This window comes from Filicampus tigris, chromosome 1, assembly GCF_054856515.1.
Source record: "Filicampus tigris isolate MCC_2025a chromosome 1, RoL_Ftig_1.0, whole genome shotgun sequence".
Lineage (NCBI taxonomy): Eukaryota > Metazoa > Chordata > Actinopteri > Syngnathiformes > Syngnathidae > Filicampus > Filicampus tigris.
Genome location: NC_141217.1, coordinates 8,804,605 through 8,826,549, shown reverse-complemented (window position 1 = coordinate 8,826,549; position 21,945 = coordinate 8,804,605). Strand labels below are relative to the sequence as shown.

General features: G+C 40.7%; 1 protein-coding gene across 1 annotated transcript in view; it reads right to left on the bottom strand.

Annotated features, from left to right (window-relative positions):
* The window catches only part of cpne9 (copine family member IX), a 108,855-nt gene extending 96,520 nt beyond the window's left edge, over nt 1-12,335 (bottom strand). Inside the window, exons 1-2 of the mRNA XM_086050673.1 lie at nt 12,079-12,335; nt 9,170-9,210 (exon numbers count right to left, since the gene is read on the bottom strand). Coding sequence (XP_085906799.1) covers nt 9,170-9,210; nt 12,079-12,155 — 118 coding nt within the window. The 5' untranslated portion in view covers nt 12,156-12,335. The remainder of the gene's footprint in view (nt 1-9,169; nt 9,211-12,078) is intronic.
* Nucleotides 12,336-21,945: the final 9,610 nt, after the last annotated feature.

The window sequence follows — 21,945 nt, the reverse complement described above, 5'->3', positions numbered from 1 at the left end:
GGCGGGAGGGGCTTGGTGGTCCTGTGTTGGTGTCCATTATCGTTACGCGACTGAGATGCTAGCTAGTCCATTTAATAATAGCGTTACGTGACGGAGACTTGGCTTCCGTTGTGGCTGGGGGGGGGGGACATTCGCCAAAGCGCTGGTTGGGGACCCCTGCCAGCCATATAAGACTACTATAAATGTGAAAGTGAAACTGAACCTGTTGTTGGACACTAACAAAATGAATATTAACTAATTATGTATTATGTTACTTGACTAATCCTTAAATGATAACTGTTTTGAATTCGTTTGACGAACTATTGTACTTTCTTCTTTACAAAGGACAGCAAAGAACCAAGTAGCCTCGAGTCAGTCCCAGTGGCATAACCCTTACACATACAGCATGTCTGCATAATTTATCTGAACGTATAGAAAGAATTTTAATAATGCATGATGTGAAGAGTCTTTGATATCATCTCTAAGAGCATTTCATACGGCTGAGAACCATTTCAAAATCAACAAAAATAGCACAGATCTCCCCCAAAATAACACAATATCTACGATTGACTTACTGAAATTCAGTCTTATTTTATTTGTATTTTATTTAACCTTTATCTATCCAGGTAAGCCGAGGTGACAAATTGCCACAAGAGTGTGTCTGAAATTGACTCCGCTATCAATGTAATTCAAAAGGTTTATGCTACATTTTAGCAGAAAATAAACAAAATAATTTAATTTATTTATTTACAAACACTGAACACAGGAAACTAACAAAGAATGGTAAAAACTAGATGGTCCTAGACAATAACAATTTATGCCTAAAATGGCAGGTACGGTATATGAATAGAAGAGAATAAAATGAGTGTAAAAGTCGCTTCCGTCTGCAGCATGGGTACCCATCTGTCGTCCATCATTCGCCTTTTTTCCGGGGGGGAAAAATAGTACCCTCCTATAGGCCGGTACGCCTCTGATTTTAAACGGGCCTCTGATTTTAAACCAAATCATATGTTACACTTGCATTGGGAGCCCCGGCGGGAACGCTGTGCGGTCTGCATGGAGGGGAGGAGAAAAGGAAGGAGAAGAAGAATGAGGTCGAAGAAGGAGTGCTGGCATTTGACCATGGGAAATTTGAAACATGAACAACTTCATTTCGACAATGCAATCAAGTGGCCGACACTCCCCTCCGTGCAGACCGAACGTGTGCAGTGCACACCCGTTCGCTCCTGCCGGGGCTCCCAATGGAAGTAAGTACGCGCAGTTGGGTAACTACTAGTGGCGCGTTTGAAGCACATTTGAAGCGTGTTTGAAGCGTGTCCACAGCGGACTCGAGTAGTAAATTAGCTAGCTAATAAGCTTTAAGTAAACCTTTGCCGTTAGCATCTCTGCCGCAGCGCATCATCGCGACATGCGCGGACGCTTTTTTTTTTGTTTGTTTTGTATTTTTCTTTTTTTGTTGGGTGGGTGGGGGCGGACTTAAGGACGGAACCTCTTTAAAAGGACGGAGTTGTTAGGTGTGATAATTTTTATGAATAAGGACGGAGGGACAAGGCCGGAATGGTACCCAGGTCGCAGACGCAGGACGGACCGGCACAATAGGGGCAAATGGCCAGCTCTGCATTTTTGGCCCCTGGTTACATTTCAAGCACATACTGCTACAAACACACAAAACTTGAATATGATCCAACTACACTATAGCAATGACCTGTGTTCTGCACACAGACAAATCTCTGGGTCAGGTTCTGCCAAAGGGACACAACAAAGCCATTTTATTTGCTTGCAATATCCATTTCAAAGGAAACTAACAATAATATCCGTTCAAACGAGACTACAGATGGATGATAATTTTAAAGGACACAAGAACAGAAATAGCTGTGGAAAAATGTATTGGCTATGTTGCGCAACTAGAAAGGGTACATTTATAAAATGTATCAGCCCTGAAATTGAAGGGGTGATTGCTTCCTCCAGCATCTTGTGCTTCCATTTAGTGATGTATGTCTTACTGTCGAAAGCCATCCAAGAAAAAAAGGAAAAAACAACATCACTCTTCACTGGCAACTTTCCTTGATCTTGACTGCTGGTGGAGGAATGAAAATTGATCACACAGTTACGCCTCCATGTGTGGGCAAACACATGCAAGCATCAAGTAATTTGGTGGCGGAGAAGCACGAACTCTAATTTAATTTACACGATGACCAGGCAATGCAGTACAACACTTCCAAGGACAAAGTCTAAGTCATCAACAAATTAGATAAGGAGAGAGGTACTTCAGAGATTTCCTTTACCATCTTGTATTTTATTCTGCAAAACAACATTGCTCAAAAAGACTTAAAAAATGGATAGCAACTGTCCATTCACCAACGCACTCAGATTCAAGCAGCCACTTATTCTGAAAAGAAACATCTTTAATGTGCTCTTGTGCCACATAGTGTTATTCAGCTCAGAGAATTGTACTCATCATTGAACAAATTGTGTCACTCATTTGACCTGGGAAAACTTTACCTCAACTCAGTCTTGTCCAGGATTTGCATGCAATTCTGCACAGTTGCCATTAGGTGGTGCAGTCAGTACAACCTTGAGGCGTTGGAATTTGCTACCTGGCAACAACCAATAGGAGGTGTTGCTGATTCTGTTGCCAGGCTCAAGAATCCGTAGTGACTACCGGTACTAGACAGGCAGCCATTGCACTATTCTGCACAGCATTACAAAGGCATCGAACGAAGTTCACAACTTTTTGGGAAAGACTTTGGGAGAGATGATACCATCTCTTGATTTCAACCCTACAGACTACAAAGTCAGTAGATTACAAAACATCTTGAATAGTGGATGAACTCAAGCACTCCATTCAAATGACTGCAATGTCGTCCGCATACTCCTTCCTAGACTCCCTCAGTATCAAAGTAGCTACCTAACATAACCTCACCTAAAATGGATGGATGGGTGGTATTTTGGCTGAGTGACAGCATTCACCTAAATGTGCCACAATCATTTGAGCGATCAAATCAAAGGAGTCTACCACATTTCTAGCTTGATGGGTGTCCCACGTCGAAGGCAACTGGACAAAGAGTTATGAGTCCCGTGTTTGCCAGTTCGGATAAAACTGCTGCTCTTCACTGTCACTTTCATGACATCTAAACCATCTGGCCCACACTATTCTGTGCCCACCACAATAGTATCCGGCTTGAGACTTGGAAAGATGTCTTTGTGAAATTGTAGCATGTATTCTCGCGAGTCCATCTGCCTCTCAATGCTAGCATCTGACTGCCTTGGGAGAGGCAAAATAGTGATTCAATCCTGCACTGAAATGAGAGTGGCTTTCTGTGGCCGGATTGTAGGTATCATAAAGTATCATCTCATATGGAGTGCCATCAAAGTGCGGAAGCCTTTGAATCTTCGCTCTGATGTTCTAGCCCCTTTGTGTGTGTGTCGTGCATGCCTGCGTGTGTGCGCGTGTGTGCCAGCCCCCCTCCCAGGGTACTGTACAGAGGCATCGTGAGGTACAGTCGAGTGTGTTGTTATCGCTTCCCCCTGTTTAGTAAGTGTCACGTCATTCAAACATTTGAGAATTGTATGTTTAGTTTACAGAACACTTCCCAGGCTTTTGGTGTCGCATTCTGCATCTTACACTGATATGGAGGCGGATGATCAATTACACAAGCAGAAGGTCTGGTAATTGAGTTGAGGTCTGGACCATTGAGTTTGTGTAAAAGGAATAAACCTTGCCAAAGTGGTTGAGAATGAGTGACAGAATAAAAAGGTGTCTTGAGAAAAGTCAGTTTTAACTTTAGTAGGTCTCGGAAATGAACATTGAAATTCCCAGCGCCAGGGGATATCTTTTCATGGCAAGCAAGTAAAGTACAGAAGTTCTGATTATTAAATTCAGAAAATGAGTGTAATGGAAGTGCTATTTGTTGATTGATGCAGACAAAAAGGGAATATATGGAATTGTTAATGAAAAGAGCACATCTGCTTAAAAAGGTCATTAGAAAATGAGACTAATTAACAATCTCAAAGACCCAAGCAGAGCAGAGACAATGCAATTCACAAATAAGTGTGTAAAACGAACTGAATTATGTAAGATTCAAAATTAATACCCCAAATTATATTTAATTACTCTAAATGTCTATAGCTTGATTTATTTCCATTCCTATGTACTTTTTATTTCTAAAAAGCCACTGTGGTGTGGAAATATTAAGGACATACATTATATGGATCTTGCAAAACACAATGCTAGATTAAATGTGGAAATTATGAAAACTTGACGGCCATCCACCATGGCACTCTTTTGTTGTTAATACATAAAAAGTGTAATTATGACTTTATTATGCCGTCCCCTCCAGGTATTTTATTTCATTATTACAAGTTATTTTTTATATTAATGAGTTGGGTCACAGGATTTTTTTTTTTTTGGTCACCTTGCTTCTAAATTAATTCCCTGTTTACAACAGCACACATATAATTCCACTGAACTGTACAAATTAAAAGTGTGTCAATTTATTGTATGTGCCATATATATTGTGCACCTTTAATGTACACATTAAAAAAAAACTTGATAAAGTGTTCATAATGTATTTTTTGTCCCGATGGATTTTTATGTTGTCAGGGTTATGAGTCAGATGATGAAGCGGCAATTTTAGATTTACTATCTCACTGACCCATTTACTAATTGACGCTGATTAGTTCTGAATGAGCAGAAAAATGTAACCCTATATTTAGCATTTTACACAATCAGCGGTCTACGGGGATTACTTATATCCCTGATTATAAGTGCGTGATTTAATTAAACCATTTACATCACGTCAATCTTCTCTCTCCTGTATGGCGCCCACTCTGTTAATTACGTCTATCCTGTCACCTAAATTGCGGTCCTATTAGTGCCATGGCATTTAGTCTTATGCATAATTTCTGCCAAATAACCTCCAGATGAGCCCGATGCAGTGTGAGACCATGAATGTAAATAGAGTGCTTGACTATGGGAATAAAAGACAAATGGAATTATGTGGACGCTATCATCCAATAAGGATCTGCTGGTTATGCATTCTGTCATTAGAAAAAACAATGCCCAATTGTATGTTTTTCTGGACGACAATCAAAGTTAGCTTGCTTGTGTTGACTAGTATAAACAAAAAAAAGCATGACTCAGTTCAAAGGTGATATTACGTCCTGTTATGAGGTGCCAGAGCAACCCTGGTCTTTTATTAGACACAAGTTTCGCCACAGCTTTTGCATTTAATGAGTCTATCATCATTGGTGCAAATCTGACAGAGTGCAGCAATGATTAATCAATACGGCCACCCATATTGGGGCCCCGCTGTTATTGCATTTGCATAAAACCAGTGAACATTTTGTGATTTAGAAGCAATTTTTCATACAAGCCTGCTTTGATTGCAGTGGATCCCCGCTGAAAAAAGCTCGCTTTTTAAAAAGGAAAGGGGCAGTTCTACTGTTTCTGTAAAATGAGGAGAGTCATCTAGTCCTTATGTTTGAAAATGAAGTAGGGTTCATGCTTACATTTTTTTTTCCACCTCAAATGTTTCGTGTTGGGTCTTTCATGTGGGATTTTTTTCCATAAAAGGAAACGAGTGGAAAGCTCTTAGCATGAGGTTTTATTTAAAATTCAGGATGGGGGCACCAGAATTCACGACCAGCTTCTCCAGCTGTCCAATAATCGTGTCAACTGATTTCACCGGGATCTTTTGTGGGATTGAAGATGTAACTTCTCGTCGTCACCCTTTGAGTTCTCTTCCAAAGTCTTGGTTTAGTAGACTTGCTCCTTCAACCGAACCAAACAAATGTAATTTTCCCCTTTGTTGTAGTTTGTTTGGCCATATGTGGACACATCATCCAATCTAATTTTAAGATGGACCAGTTCAACCGCTATGAGATCATCTAAAAGTAGGTGTCATAGCCTGGTATATTATCCAGGTAGTTATTAACCTTTTTAGTGTTATTAACCACTTGAAGGGACCACTCAGTCTTCCATCATCAAGTGTCGAATCATCGTAGCTGTTTCTTGAGCCTTGTACAAGCAGGGAGTAAAGAGTCAGACAACCATGCTCCATGTGAAATGTATACACTTTATATGAAGCCAAAAGCTCTATCCCGCCAGGGACAATAACATTGCTGTTTAACATAGTTCTACCAGTGTTTTGGCCATAAAGGCCAACATTTAATGTGTTGAAATCCAAATTTGGTCAAGTTAGAGTTAAAAGTGCCAAATGCAGCAATGACGAGCTCCCATGTAATTTTCTTTGAAAGGCTCTTTGTACTTTTTTAGAAAGAGCAAATGTGCCAACTTTGGTTTCCGACTAAAACACTATTCTGGGCTCCCTCAATAGCCTTGTCACTTTGATTATATTCAGAGACCATTTTTATTTACTCAGCTACAGTATATTGGCCACTGAGTCAATCAAACAAAACTGTGCTTTAATAGTCCCACTGATTCTTCATATTGTCTCCCATCACGTTTAAAATACCACAAATGTGGTCTTATTTTTACTTTATAATTTGTTCAGTGGGAGCATTAACAAAAGTGAGACATGCACCAGGTTTCTTTTAACTTGACATCTCCCATTCATCCTACAATATGAAGTATAACAAACATGTTTGTCAGTGTCTTCTAGAAGTTAACCTTATCATTATTTAACTGTCTGATTAAATAAGGCAAACACAAAGTTGTTGGGGGTGAGATTGTAAATGTGAAGCACGACACAAAAATGGCTTTAGGACTTCACAATGACTTCAAGACTAGATTGCTGACCCTGACAAATACCTCTTGTTTTGGCTAGTGTGAACACTCTGCACTTTCAAAATTGCAATTCCCCTGGTACTCATAAAATATTTGCAGCTTCTGGACAAAAGATAAACAAACCAGAGAGCATGCGTGATATCAGTGGAGACAGTAGGTGCCATTCCCAGTACATTTATTCATCCCCTACCTAATCCTTTACCGTAACCCCAAACCTTTAAAACAATGATATCTCAAGAGGAAAATAGGAATATCAGCAAACTGTGAGAAAACAGCAGTACAGTGGATACCGCAGAAGCAACTTTGGCCCAAAACCTTCAGTTCTAAAAACATGAAGATGAGTTTCACCTTTTAACGTGACAGTGAGTCCAGACCACACCTAAATAAACAAAAGAATGGCTTCACAGAAAAAGACTGAATAAAGATGACCTAGCTAGAGACCAGCGACATGAAGATGGCTACGCACACTAGCGAATGCCTTGGAAATCTGACACATGGAGCACTTTTACAAGGAAGAGTTGGCAAATAGTCAAGAAGCTCCACACTGATGAACTGACCCTAAAAGATTGTATGCTGTCATTATAGCAAAAGGTGCTTCAACGAGGTACTGTATTAACTTTCGGATATACATTTCCTTATATTTTCCCCCCTTTACACATCCATGCATTTTCTAAACAGCCTGTCCTCGTTACGGTAATTGATGAGCTAGAGCCTATCCCAGCTAGCTTACTTTGGACGAGATACCCTGGCCTGGACTGGTCACTAGTCAATCACAGGGCACATCTCGAAAAACAAGCATTCACGGTCACATTCTCACCTCAAGAGAATTAAGGGTTTTCAATGACCTTAACATCAATGTTTTGGGAGGCGGAGTACCCCAAGAATATTGACACAAACCCAGGATGAACATGGAAACTCACTCTACTGTGTGGAGTTTGCTGGGAATTTAATTCAGAAACTGTGGAGCCAGATGTATAAACTCTATCCCACCATGCTGCCCAAACGTTTTGTTTCTTTTCCAACGCAACTGTAAAGATTAAAGGAGATACTACACTAGGATACAATGAGTGGTGGGATCCTAAAATTAAAACAATTGTGCAAAAAAAATATTACTAACTAATACTATGGATTATGTAACTTTGGCTGGCACATATTCTTGTTGTAAGGAGAACAGTAAATTGCATCATTGCCATGGCAACCATGGATAACCTACTTTAGGGATCTATAATATTGGTGGACCAGCAGAGACACCCTCTAATGTCGCTTCAGTGTTTGGCGACAGTGCTACATGTTCAGTTGCATGCTTCCCTTGTACCATCTTTGCTAAACGTCACGCCTTGAGAACTACTGCATCATGTTTTAAACATATCTATCTGCTCTGCATTGCTCTTTTACCCTCAAATTGTTTCCTGGGCTAATGAGGTCACGTAAAATAACTGCCCACAGGTCTTAACAAGACTTGCCACGATGACCTTTGGTGCACTGAATATTTATTCTTTCACACACGTACACAGTGGCTGTCTGTAATGACCTAAGTTTCGTTTAGTGAACTTGATATTAAAGTCTTTTTTCAGAGAAGAAATGTAATTGCAATCCAAAATTTATGCACATCTAGTCTGAAAGTTTTTTTTGTTGTTGTTGTTGTTGAATATTTAATGTTCTATTTCAGGCTTCATGTGTGCTACTTTCTCACAATGAATGGCCTGATTGAGTTATGTCGCAGTGATGCAGAAACAATAATTACAGGTATCTTCCGATTCTTGGTCTTCCGATGCTCTAGTGCATACACATCCACACACAAATGACTTTTTAGGAGTACTACGGTATGTCAGCATGTCACTTCACAAAAACATGTCATCATTTTTGCGTACTAAGTACAGTCTATGCAACATATCCCATGTAATCATTTCTGAGATAAAACAGCCAAAAGACTAAAGGTGCATTAAAACATTTGTAACATATTATGATGGGCTTACTGCATAACATCTATACTGTGGCCAAAATACCAAAAAGTGTTTGCGCTCCCTTGTGTCTTAATTAGCAGAAGCGGGGCCACAGGTTGTTATGGAATCTTGATCAGGATATCCAGGGAACGTGCACTTTCACACCAAGGCTTTTTACTTGTCACAATATTATCCAAGAATGACATTCATATGCCCCTTGGAATTTTTTTTTTTTTTTTTTACCTATCACTTTCATTTGTCTCCACATTACCAGGGTCTTGACCTTCCTTCAACATTGACTATAATGCAGATGTAAGATGTTTTTGTCCCCTGCATCAGCAATATGGTGAACCATCATTAGCGTTGACCTTTTTGGCTTTTTCACTAGTTTCAGAATAAAACTACATTTATTATGTTCTTTACGGCCTTTTAGGCTTGGATGTGATGCAATGTTGCTGTCTTATTTTTGCCAGGTGTGAAATAAATCATTCATACATACCAGGATCAGACTTGGAGAATGTATCCACATCCAGAAGACTCCTGTGGAAAAAAAGATGCAGTGAAAACAAATCTCTTCCACTATCACAATCTGTATTAAAGAAATTATACTTGCATCAAGAAACTTATCCTAGAACCCAAGAACCCAACTTATTTTGTAGAATGTCCGATCCAACTTGGTTACATGCTACGATGACATCAGAGCAGCACACATCATGCTATACTTTTTGGGACTCTCCCATTTGACAACGTCTCGTGGTTGGACTATTGGAAAAATAAACAATCACCGGTCGATCTACCTTCCTACCCTTTATGATGGTCACGAGTTGTGGGTCGTGTCAAAAAGAAAGGGATCCCAGATACAAGCAGCCGAAATGAGTTTCCTCCACAGGGTGTCCGGCCTCTCCCGTATATAATGTGAGAAGCTCAATCATCCAGGAAGGGCTTTGAGTAGAGCCGCGGTTCCTCCACATTGAAGTCGATTATTTTTCTTGTTTTAACTGGGGTTAACTATGACTTGAAAATGTCAAAGTACAACTTTGTTACCGATGTTAAGACTGAGGGCTCTATTTTTGTGCCCAGTGCAAATCTAGTGCGAGGCATGGTCTAAATTTGCGCGGAGGCGTGATAGACTGGGTTTTGGTATTTTCGCAGACGCACGCAGCTTGGGACAGTTAAAAACGAGCGTTTTGTATCATTGTGGGCGTAAACACGGCCGATTTGATTTGTCACCAATCGAAGTGGCTTCTCTCATTCCCTCTAAAATTGGTGCGTGAGAGGCACACGTCTTGACAAGGAGGAAGAAACTGATTTGCTAGAGTCCATGCAGGAGGTTGAAGTACGAAAAGCAATTTGGCGAGGGCGATTACAGATCTACGCTGTGAAGTGTGCACTTGGAGACCTTCCATCCCAATGACTTGTGTCTGTGTACATACGTAACTGTGCTGCGGACAGAAGGGTGATTTTAAAAATATAATAAATATAATGGCGGCACGGTGGTCGACTGGTTAGCACGTCCGCCTCACAGTTCAGAGGTCGTGGGTTCGATCCCGGCTCCGGCCTCACAGTGTGGAGTTTGCATGTTCCCCCCGTGCCTGCGTGGGTTTTCTCTGGGTACTCCAGTTTCCTCCCACATTCCAAAAACATGCACGGTAAGTTGATTGGACAGTCTAAATTATCCCTAGGTATGGATGTGTGTCAATGGTTGTTTGTCTCTGTGTGCCCTGCGATTGGCTGGCAACCAATTCAGGGTGTCCCCCGCCTACTGCCCGAAGACGCCCCGCAACCCTTGTGAGGATAAGCGGTATCGATAATGGATGGATAATAAATATAATAATAATAATGAATTGATTTCTACATTGATTCAGACATTATAATGCAAGACATTGTCTCACTTATGAATGAAATACAATTGCAGAATCTGCCTGCCTGCACCCCAATCAAATTCACCAAAATGGCATTAGACTATACGCCAATAGTTAGGTGCGGTTCCAGCAGGCATGAAGTTTGATGACTTTCAGCCACCAAATTGTCAGGTGTCATGTCAAAGGAAACATCCTCAGCACGCCCACCATGGTGCAGAGCAGTCCGTCAAATTCCCAAACAAGCAAAAAGAGACTTGCATCAGCCCAAAAATCAGGATGCAACAGTTTTTAAAATTGAGCTTTTTTTTTCTGTTCATCTTGGAGTGGTTTAAGCCACTGTTGTATAATAGCAGACAGTTTTGCAGGATTTTGCTGGCAACCAGTCCAGGGACTATCCCCATCACCAGCACCAGCACCAGCTCACCTGTGACCCTAATCAGGACAAGCACTATAGAAAATGGGCAAGTTTTACCCAGGAACTAATTATTACTTCTGTTTCTACTATTTTCTTTGAGGATTTCATTTTTTAAAAATATGAGCGAATATCTGAGGTGGACTGGAATGGGTTTTTATAATCCTTAGCTGTTCCACCGTAGCCTACATAGAAATTCTGTTCATTTTGCTTTTAACTTCGAGGCTACATATAAGACATATTTGAAGCAATATCTAGTTTGGCTGTGGCAAATGTTTGTGTTTCTTGGCATTAAGCGAAAATTCAAAGCCGTTTTCCACTGAAATGTGTCACTATCTCAAGCGGGGCTGATCAGAGGAGGGACTACACAGGAGAACCAGCCATTCATTATTCAGGAGTGGACTGAAGAGACGGTATGCAGTTTGGCTGATGGGCGCACCATGGCTGGTTTTACTGGCTGGTTTTACTGCTCAATTTAGTCAGCCAATAAGGTGACCCGCCGCTAAATCAGAAGAGCTCCGATGACACCAAATGGGAGGCTAATAGAAAATCCATTGTGGGTATTCCTTTTTTTTTTTTTTTTTTTTTTAAAGATTATGCTCATGATAAGATGTTATCTGGCAGTGTGCCTCCCTTTCTGTGCCAAAATGCATCTTAAAATACAAAAAAAAAAGTGTGGAAAGATTCCATCAGTGCATCAGGAAAGACTGTGAATATCAACGCTAATCTTCAGAATCATGGCTGGATGAGCAATAGACTTTATAGAATATCTTTAATCGTGCCAGTGCAGCCACCTGCTACTCAGATCAACCATTTCCCTAAGACCAGGGAAATCAAAAGGGCACTGATTTGAGGGGGGGGGGGGGGGGATAAGAATAATTATACACACTTAGGGGTCTGCCTTGTCAGTCCTAATGTGAGACTGATCATGTAATGAACAATGGATAGATAGATAGATAGATAGATAGATAGATAGATAGATAGATAGATAGATAGATAGATAGATAGATAGATAGATAGATAGATAGATAGATAGATAGATAGATAGATAGAGAAGCGTAAACTTTAGTAGATAGTGGATAAATCTTACACTTAACAACACGGGCACGTGGATGCGGAAGAGTTTGACCTTACCGGCACGAGACGGTAACTTCTATTTTAGTTGCGGGGACTCTCGTGTTGAGTGGGTCGAATTCCCCGATGGTTGCCATGATGCGGACACTGGAGGAGAAGCGGCGCTAAACAGCATCCGAATAGAAAGACATAAATCTGACCATCCAACTCGCCAGTGACTACCGCCGTAAGTCCATTGTGGAGAATATTTTTCGTCCTCTCCTGAGAGCCTGTGGAGGAACCGAGAAGGTGCGGGGCTGATAGAGAGAGAGAGAGAGAGAGCGAGAGAGAGAGAGCGAGAGAGAGAGAGAGAGAGAGAGAGAGAGAGAGAGAGAGAGAGAGAGAGAGAGAGAGAGAGAGAGAGAGAGAGAGAGAGAGAGAGAGAGAAGGGGTTGACCGACTTAAAGTTTACAGTACAATGTTTATTTATTCGCGGTCTTTCGTGTATGTGAGAATGACTCGTCAGCATGGACTTGACTTTACACTGTTCTATAATATTGGTCTATCATGAGATTATTTTATCAGTTTTTTATGTTGTCAAGAAAAATAGATGAATCAAAAACAAACCAAATTACATTACGCAGCCTTTGCACAAACATCAACAGTACACTTTTTTAAAGAGAGTTGTAATTTGTCAAATTAAGAAAGCTATTTACATTTAAATACTAATCTCATTTTATTACTACTCTAATTATAGTAAGGATTGCAAAGTAAGCCTTGTATACTTGTGTATAGAAAACAAAACACTTTAGTAAAAGCAGTAATGATTTAACTATTTAGAAGTAAAAGTGTCATCAGTGTTATCTTCCACACCGCTTATTCTGTACAGGGTCGCGGGAGGCACTGGAGCCTGTCCTAGCTGACAATCGGCGAAAGGCAGACTACACCCTGAACTGGTCGCCAGCTAGTCGCAGGGAACACACAGACGTTGTCACTGAGCGGGAACCGATCCCCACTGCCCGCACACAACTCAGGCGTGTGGACCACTACACCATTATCGACATTATAAGTAAAAGTAAAAACTAAAATAACGTAAAAAAGCACAGACTGAAATGAAAAGTCCCGGATATAAATAAAAGTAAAAAAAAAACATTATTAATTATTATATACAATACCGGGGTTGATTAATAACTTCTATACGAGGGTGGGCCCATACTCAGAGTGGCCCTCGATTCTTTTTGGACAATAAAAATGTTGCTACAACAGAACAGAATTAAGTTGTAATAACAGTGTTCATCACTAGAGGGCAAACATTGCTCAAGAGCTCCTCCAACCCCCAGACCCCAAAAAGAGAGTGTGGGCCCTGGCCAGATTTAATATTTAATTAAAAAAAGTTACCTGAAAAATAAATACTTAATTACAGATACCTGTAAAAATGTACTTAACAATAGTAACAAAATATTTGTATTCCATTACCACTGGTTATATTTGTCCAGTTACAAGAGGTACACTGGGTAACTAAATACTATTGGGGTTCCAACACTACCTGTTGGGGAATCCCATAAAATTTCCAAAGTCAGTTGTACAACCAGAGATGGGCATTCCGTCCCAGGGACGGCAGAATGACGGACCGGTCCATCAGTCCGTCACGGACGTACGCCTGTTTTGCTGACGATTGACGAATGATGCGACACTTTTTAAAAATGACTTACTAAGCACTGACGGGAGTGGATTTTTGTTCTTCAGAGTAATCGTCACTAACGGCATCCATCAGTCAGTGACTTTTGCTGATTTATAATGGATTTATGCCATTTCACTGACTGACAGAAACACACCCAGCCTGTCTTTTATGTGTAATGAGATAATGTATGTATTGGGGGTAGGAAAAAAGTGGATAGCAATTTTGTTTTGTTAACTAACCTTATCCCTTTGCATGCGAAGTATGTCCTTGTGTGTTATATCTTTAGACCGTAAAAATCTTTGCCAGAGCCATTTACACTTAAACGACTCGGAGGTGGAAGTCTTTCGTTTCTTCCTAAAATAACCTTGTGTTATTTTGCAATAAAAACAATAAAAACTGAAAACTCATTACGGGATATAAGGACGGAAGCACTTTAAAAGGATGAGGACGGACGAGGTCGGAGGACGATTAATTTTATGCAGAGCTGGGCATCGTCCCTCCGCCCCCAAGTTTCCATCCTGCATATTTAATCGACCCACACGGTCCCGGCCCGTCCAGTTGTGGGCGACAACCAAACAGCGTCGAGAACGTAATTTGCACGAGCAGACACGACGCCAAACAAAGAAAAAAATCAAGCAAAAACAACTGACACACACACACACACACAGCATGATCAGTGAAATAAAAAGATTATGGGGCACATGTCATTACGTCTGTGGGACCGCTAGCTACACAACACTCTTTTATTTTCAATTTTTTCCTTACTTGCCCGCGTATAAGTGCGGCACCTGCGTGTGACGGGGTATTGGTTAAGTCTTTCCTCGACGTGGGTCGGTTAAATATGTATGACGGATACTCGGGGTCAGAGTGACGAAGCCCAGCTCTGTTTTTATCAATAAGGACAGAGAGACGAGGACGGAAGGGTACCCAGAACGCGGACGGAGGACGGACCGGCAAAAAGGGTAATGTTCCCATCTTTGTGTACAACTACATAATCAATGAGTACTGTGTTGTTGTTGTTTTTTGTGTCACCCATAAGCCCAATTTTCCAAAATAAATGATCTGTGATCATTGATCCTGTCTGGCAGGCTTAGCCCCTGCTCCCCATTTTACCAACTAGTTCAATTCAATATAATTCAATTTGGTGGATCCAGAAAGGGTATCAACCAAAGTACGTCATTTGTTACAAATGACATTTTGGCAACTTCTTGTCGGTGTACACCTTCATTGGTACGAAAAATAAAACTTGGCACTAGTCATATAGCACCACAAGAGTTGAACATGCAAAATACAAAAAGTGTTTTTCCTCAAAAAAAAATGTTTCTTGTTGTAATAAAGAGCCACATGTCACACAAATTATTGTATCCTTAATTTATTGTTGTGTAAACTGTATTATGTTCCTCTCTGCTAATGGCACCACTGTTTTGTCAAATGAAATTAAAGATAAAAATCAACAAGTGGTGCAATCTTTTTTTTATCCAACATGCAAGCTGATAATATGGTATTTAGGTATTTAAAAACTATAACCAGTTTTACCTAACGATTTATTAAAGAGGTTGAAGTGTGGTCAACAGAGAGCAGGAGGTCCAACAACATTTCTGTGATATTTTAAAATGTTAAACACATCTGCTTCCAAATTTAATGGGCTCTTCCATGGCCCATGTTCCACCACTCTAGCTTGCAGCTTTTGAGTAATCGCACTGAAAGAGGAGCACTCAGGAAACATGCACTGTACCTCAAACAAACCCAGCATAAAGACAAATACATTTTTAATCGGCCCAGAATCAAATGGCTTCATCTCTGGGAGCAAAGCAAACAAGAGTCTTTCGTTTTTTATTGAATTGTTATAGCTTCTCAAGTCAACTTCAGTTTACTTTACCATACACAGTTAACTACAACATGATGCTCAGTGATTCATTATGAGAATTAAATGGGTGAATGTTTTTTGGTCAGAAAAAATCACCCAAAAATCACTTACAACGTGTACATAACATCCTACTACAATAGAAAAAGAAGTGCATTTAATTTTAGGAGGAACATAACCATATAACAATAAGGAATGCTCCAATGCTTCCCCAACAGTTACAGTCACAGTGATAAATAAATAAATTGAAGAATTTCAAAAAATGTTGTTGATTCAGTATTGTATTGTGAAAATTATTTTATCTGATCAAAACAATTAAAAAAAAATATATCTTTATGGGGGGATGTTCTGGGCCCCCATTACTAGAGGGGGGCATTCCGTCAGAATGACGGACCAGTCAGTCAGTCCGTCACTGATGGGCGCCCGTTTTGCTGACGATTGACGAATGACGGGGCACTTTTTTAAAATGCCTAACCAGGCACTGACGGAAGTGAATTTTCGTCCTTCAGAGTAATCGTCACTACTGTAACAGAAGCCATCCGTCACTGACTTTTTCTGACGTTTTTTGGGGGGTGTGGATGGGGGTAGGAGGATCGACTGATGGACCGACCGACTTCTGACAGACTAAATGACGGACTAACCAACTGACGATTACAATCCGGTTCAGCTTGAAAAATGATGGACTAACGAATTATGGATGGGTACCCAGTCTGCTGACGGATGACAAATGATAGACCAGACCAAAATTTAGTCAAATGACAACCTCTGCCCATTTCAAATCTACTGTGGAATATTGGTACCCAGAGATGTTGTGGCATATGCGAGGTCTACAAGGGTGTGGCTCAACTTCCCGCAGCCCATAACATCCATCCATCCATCCATCCATCCATCCATCCATTATCCGAACCGCTTTTCCTCACAAGGGTCGCGGGAGTGCTGGAGCCTATCCCAGCTGTCATCGGGCATCAGGCAGGGTGCACCCTGAACTGGTTGCCAGCCAATCGCAGGGCACACAGAGACAAACAGCCATTTTATGACATGTTATACTTATTTACAGAGATGGGCATTCCGTCCCAGGGACAGAAGGGTCTGGACGTCCGGGACGGACGGACATTCATTTTGGGGATGAAGGACGGAGGATGAGAAGTTTTTTTAAGAAGGACGGACTAGGCAAGGACGGAAGTCTGTCCCTGTAATCGTCCCTAACCGGGTCAAATATTGACTGGCGTGTTGTGTTGGGTTCTTTTAAAAGGAAAGACCACAGCTCTCTTTTGGGATCCCACAGAGCCGTCTTTACTAAGTGCCTGCACAACACTGTAGTCCTCTTTTTCTTTTTCATGTGCATTCCCTTTCTTTTTCATGTGCGTAACATTGTACTCCCAAGCATAGTCTCCCCTCTAGTGATTTAACACATGTAATACCATGGATTGCACCACAGTTTGCACATTTTACAGACGAGCAAAAACCTGGATATCAATTTTTAACAGCAAAATATTTAACATTAAAAATACCATAGCTTATCCCTTTGCATGCAAAGTATGTCCTTGTCTGGGACATCTCTAAAGCATAAAAATCTCTCCAAACGGTCATTAATGCTCATGCCAGCACCGCCGTACACTTAAAGCTACGACCAGGAAGTGGAAGTCTTTCGTTCTCCTCCTAAAATAACAATGCGTTATTTTGCAAATAAACCATTAATTTATTGCGTTATAACGCAAAGGTTTTGCAATAAAACACAATAATATTGCGCTATTTTGACGCAATCCTGAATATTCTCGTGATGTCTCCTGGTGGGCTCCGTTGTCTGGCGACCGACAGTGGTTGTCGGCATGTAAATGCTATCTTGGCTGAGACTTAAAACAGTTGTAAACAATTCGATCCACTCACGATACTCCCAGGTGGTAAGTGGATGTGAATAGGAAATTAGCTAGCTAATGAGCTTCAAATAATGTTTGTATGAATTATGAAACATATTCCGCTAGCATCTCTACCACGGTGTCATGCACGGAGGCATTTTTTTTTTTGGTGGGACGGACTGACGAAAGGAAGGAAGCGCTTTAAAAAACACGGGGACGGACGGGGTCAGAGGATGATTATTTTATGAATAAGGATGGAGTGATGATGATGGAAGGGTGCCATATCATGAAATACACTGTGAGATACTTTTAATGTGGCTGTACAAGCACTGAACACCACCCAAGCCAATGCACTATCATTCTTATATAAACAATGTTGCTGTTTTTTTTTTTTCAAGAATAAATTGTAAATAATTGTAAATTGTAAGGCGGCACGGTGGTCGACTGGTTAGCACGTCCGCCTCACAGTTCAGAGGTCGCGGGTTCGATCCCGGCTCCGGCCTCCCTGTGTGGAGTTTGCATGTTCTCCCCGTGCCTGCGTGGGTTTTCTCCGGGCACTCCGGTTTCCTCCCACATTCCAAAAACATGCATGGTAAGTTGATTGGATACTCTAAATTGGCCCTAGGTGTGATTGTGAGTGCGGATGTTTGTCTCTGTGTGCCCTGCGATTGGCTGGCAACCAGTTCAGGGTGTCCCCCGCCTACTGCCCAAAGACAGCTGGGATAGGCTCCAGCACGCCCCGCGACCCTTGTGAGGAGAAGCGGTACAGATAATGGATGGATGGATGGATGTAAATTGTAAACTTGGATGTGTAGTTTGCAGAGCTGGGCTCTTGACCCTTTTTTGCCGGTCCGCGACCTCGGTACCCTTCCGTCCTCGTCCCTCCGTCCTTTTTTCATAAAAATGATCATCCTCCGACCCCATCCGTCCTTGTTCTTTTAAAGAGCTTCCGTCCTTACCTTCCATATGTCCGCATCACCGCCACCCCCCCCCCCACCAAAAAACATTCGCACAATATTTCAAGCTAATTAGCTGGCTAATTTACTATGCACATCCACTTATCGGCTGGGAGTATTGTGAGTGGATTGAACTGTTTACAACTGTTTAACTAAGAAAGCTTTTTAGCTGCCAGCAACCACCGCCATGATGTGATGATGATGATGATGATGATGATGATGGTGACGCAGAGCAGAGCAAGCCAGGGGACATCACGAGAATATTTAAAATTGTGAAATAACACAATACTATTGGATCTTCTTGCACGTTTTCACTTTTTATTGCGTTATTTCTCAATAAAAATAATTATTGCAAAGTAAGGCAATGTTATTTCAGGAGTAGAACGAACGTCTTCCACTTCCGGGTAATAGCTTTCAGTGTTTTTTTTTCCCTCGTCAGCGAAATGGGCGTCCACTAGAGGACAGCCTATTCCTGTGAGAACAATACTGCTGGGAGGGAACACACATGGAAAAGTGCACTCCAGTGTTGTGCAGGCTTAGCAAGGCAGTCTTGCTTTTTAAAAGAACCGAACACAACACGTCAGACGGGACTTGACTCGATTACCAGGACGGATGAAAACCTACCTGCGTCCTTGCTTAGTCTGTCCTTTTTGAAAGAGTTCTCATCCTCCATCCGACGGTCCACAAAATGGGACGGAATGCCCAGTTCTGGTAGTGTGGCCCATAATGTCATGTGTATACTATTGAATTCTATATGACAGGCAAAACAGGAGTCCATGGGGGATCAAAAGAAAGTGTCCCCCTAGGAACCCCCAGAAGTTCAATGAAGTTGTGACAAAATGGCAAGAAGCAGGAATCACATTAAAAAGATTGCCTGCTTTTTTTTAAAAAAAACATCCAGAACTTTTACTTGACTCTTTGGTTCATTTATTCAGAAGTGATTACATTTCTGCGTGAATTGTCTTTTCAGTGGCGCACTTCATCAAACTACTCGTACATTGCATGATCATTTAGCTTATAACGGAAGCGACAACTTGTCAACTTGCACCTCATATGTGAGTGAACTTCTTTTCAAATTTAAGCTTTGAAATAATTAACACAAGGCCATCATGAATACTGAAGCTGATGGATCGTGCACATTTTTGAATTATTATGAGTGTGAATAGACATCTCCATGTTTTGGTTCACTGCTTATAGGTCGTCAGAGGACATTTCTGCAGCCTTTTTGGATTTGTAAAGCTATTGTGCGGAAATTGAAGAAAGAAATAGAGAATGGTAGATGAAGAGAATATGTACTTGAGGAAAAGATACAACTCTAGTAATTTTACTCTTTAAATTGCTGGTAATCTATATTATGAGATCAGATGATAAAGTGGACAGCAAAGCTCAGAGTGGGAGAGTGGGGTTGTGAACTGACAGCTAATTCATTGTCCGAGGAGTAGAAATCCTGTTTGGTTTCCAGAGAAGACATCAGATACTGAAACCAGGTGGTTGTTTGAGCTTCTCGATCCTATTAGACATTGAACACAATTTGATCCCACAAATAGCTGCCTGCAGCCTTTGGAATAATTACTTCTTTGATCGATAGAGACTGAAATGCAGTAGAATCTTGAAAGATAAAGGCCCCGAAAGTCAAATTAAACTTTTAGTGGGGAAAATAGGTCTCAAAAGTCATACAATAATTTCGAAGTCGAACCACGGTGTCGCGTGACGTTCTCACCACAGCTTAGCACAGCCAACTTTAAAGATTAAAGTGGGAGGGGTGGCGTGATGTTAACGCAAGCCAAAAGTTGCTTGTTACCTCGAATAAATGACTGGAGTGCACAGAATGACAGAGAATTCAAAGAGATACTTCACAAATGTACAACGTTTGTAGCAGTATAAAGTTAATATTTTTTGTCCAAAATTAATTTGATAATTTCATTCACATACATTTAAAAACAATTTAAAAAATGATATACACACACAGCTTAGAGAACTGGAATACATTACATCTATAGCGTTCATCTTGAAAGAATGAAGCCATATCGTTTCCAGCCAATACTATGAAATAATTCTACCGAGTGAGATTCCACTTTTGATGGGACAAAATACGTCGCTAATGTTTGCACCGCGAACTATCAGCTAGTTATTTAATCACCAGCTTGCTAGCTGCTAATTAAATATTTGTTAGTAAAATGTTTTGGTGATTGAATGGTTTACAGTACGCTGTAAAGGGTAAAGTCCAACTTTTACCGTTGCGTGGCAGTTAGTGGGCACAGCTCTCATCATGCCCTCGTATTTAAGGTTAAAGGGAACTTGTGGAACATTGACTTTTCAATTGGGTGCGTTGAAGTTTATGTGAGACAAAACAATCCTTCTTAAAGCCATGCCGCCTTGAAGATTTGAGGCTGGAAGACAGGACAGTTACTTGTCTGTATAAATTGTGAACCTTGAGGTTGGAAAAAGTTTAATATTAAAACAATGTGAAATTAATAAATAATTGCAATGAATACAATAATGAATACACAGTATTCGTATGGTAGGTAAATAATACAATTCCAATTACAGTGCAATGGATTGCCAGACCACACATCAAACATGTAACTAATTACATAACCAAGTAAGCAATTCTGTGTTACCTGCCTATACGAAAATGTGTTTGTGAGAGAGACTTTTGTGAATATCCCGGTATTTTATGTATGTTATTCTGTGGTAAAGGATATTACTAAGGTGTCATTTTGGCAACTAGGTGCTGAAGATCTGCCTCAGTCGAGTGGGGAAGTAAAGCAATTTTGGAATGGGTGCTTGCTTTTTTCTTCACACTGTTACATAGTAGTAGTCCTCACCTCATCATAACCCCCTTGCTCTGCCCCTGGTTGTCATGGCATTGAAAGGCATCTTGGCAGTGGCCTGACAGCACAAGGCAGTTGGGTGACCATGGGCTCATTTTCATGAAACAGAACAGCCTCAACACCTAGAGCAATCATCCACTTTTCAATGTGCTGTCAAAAAATAAAATTGTGTCTTGAAAAATAGATATATGTCAGAACAGTTTATTTTTAAAAATCCATAACATGAAAACATATTTGCAGTTGCACAGCTTGCTCAATTACATTAATATTGCAAATGATCACCGAGTTCTTGGATTGCGGGTCACTGAGGCATTCCATCCAATCAAAATTTATCAACCCCAATGATTTGAAGGTCACCTTCCTAATAATGAGTGAAAAGACTTAGATAATTTATTCTAGTGGTATGAGCAGAATGGATGCGCCACGAAAATGAAATTTAAAAGATTAATCCCTTCAGCTTCCTATAGCCAGTTTTAATTAAATGCTGCGCTCTAGTGGTGAAAATACAATATTGCAAGAGGATTCGGCCTATCTATAGGTGACCCCAAGTCAGAAGAAAAACCAAAAGTCCATATTTTAACTACTGCAGTATATCCAAATAAAATATGTTAGTTATAAGAAATGGCATGGTATTTTATATCAAAGTGCATGCCGTGGCATGTAGGTACACAAGTCTTGATTTGAAATCCCACCATTGTATCTTGACTGGAACAGCACGGTGACAAAGTGCTTAGCATGTTTTACTCCCTGTTCTGGG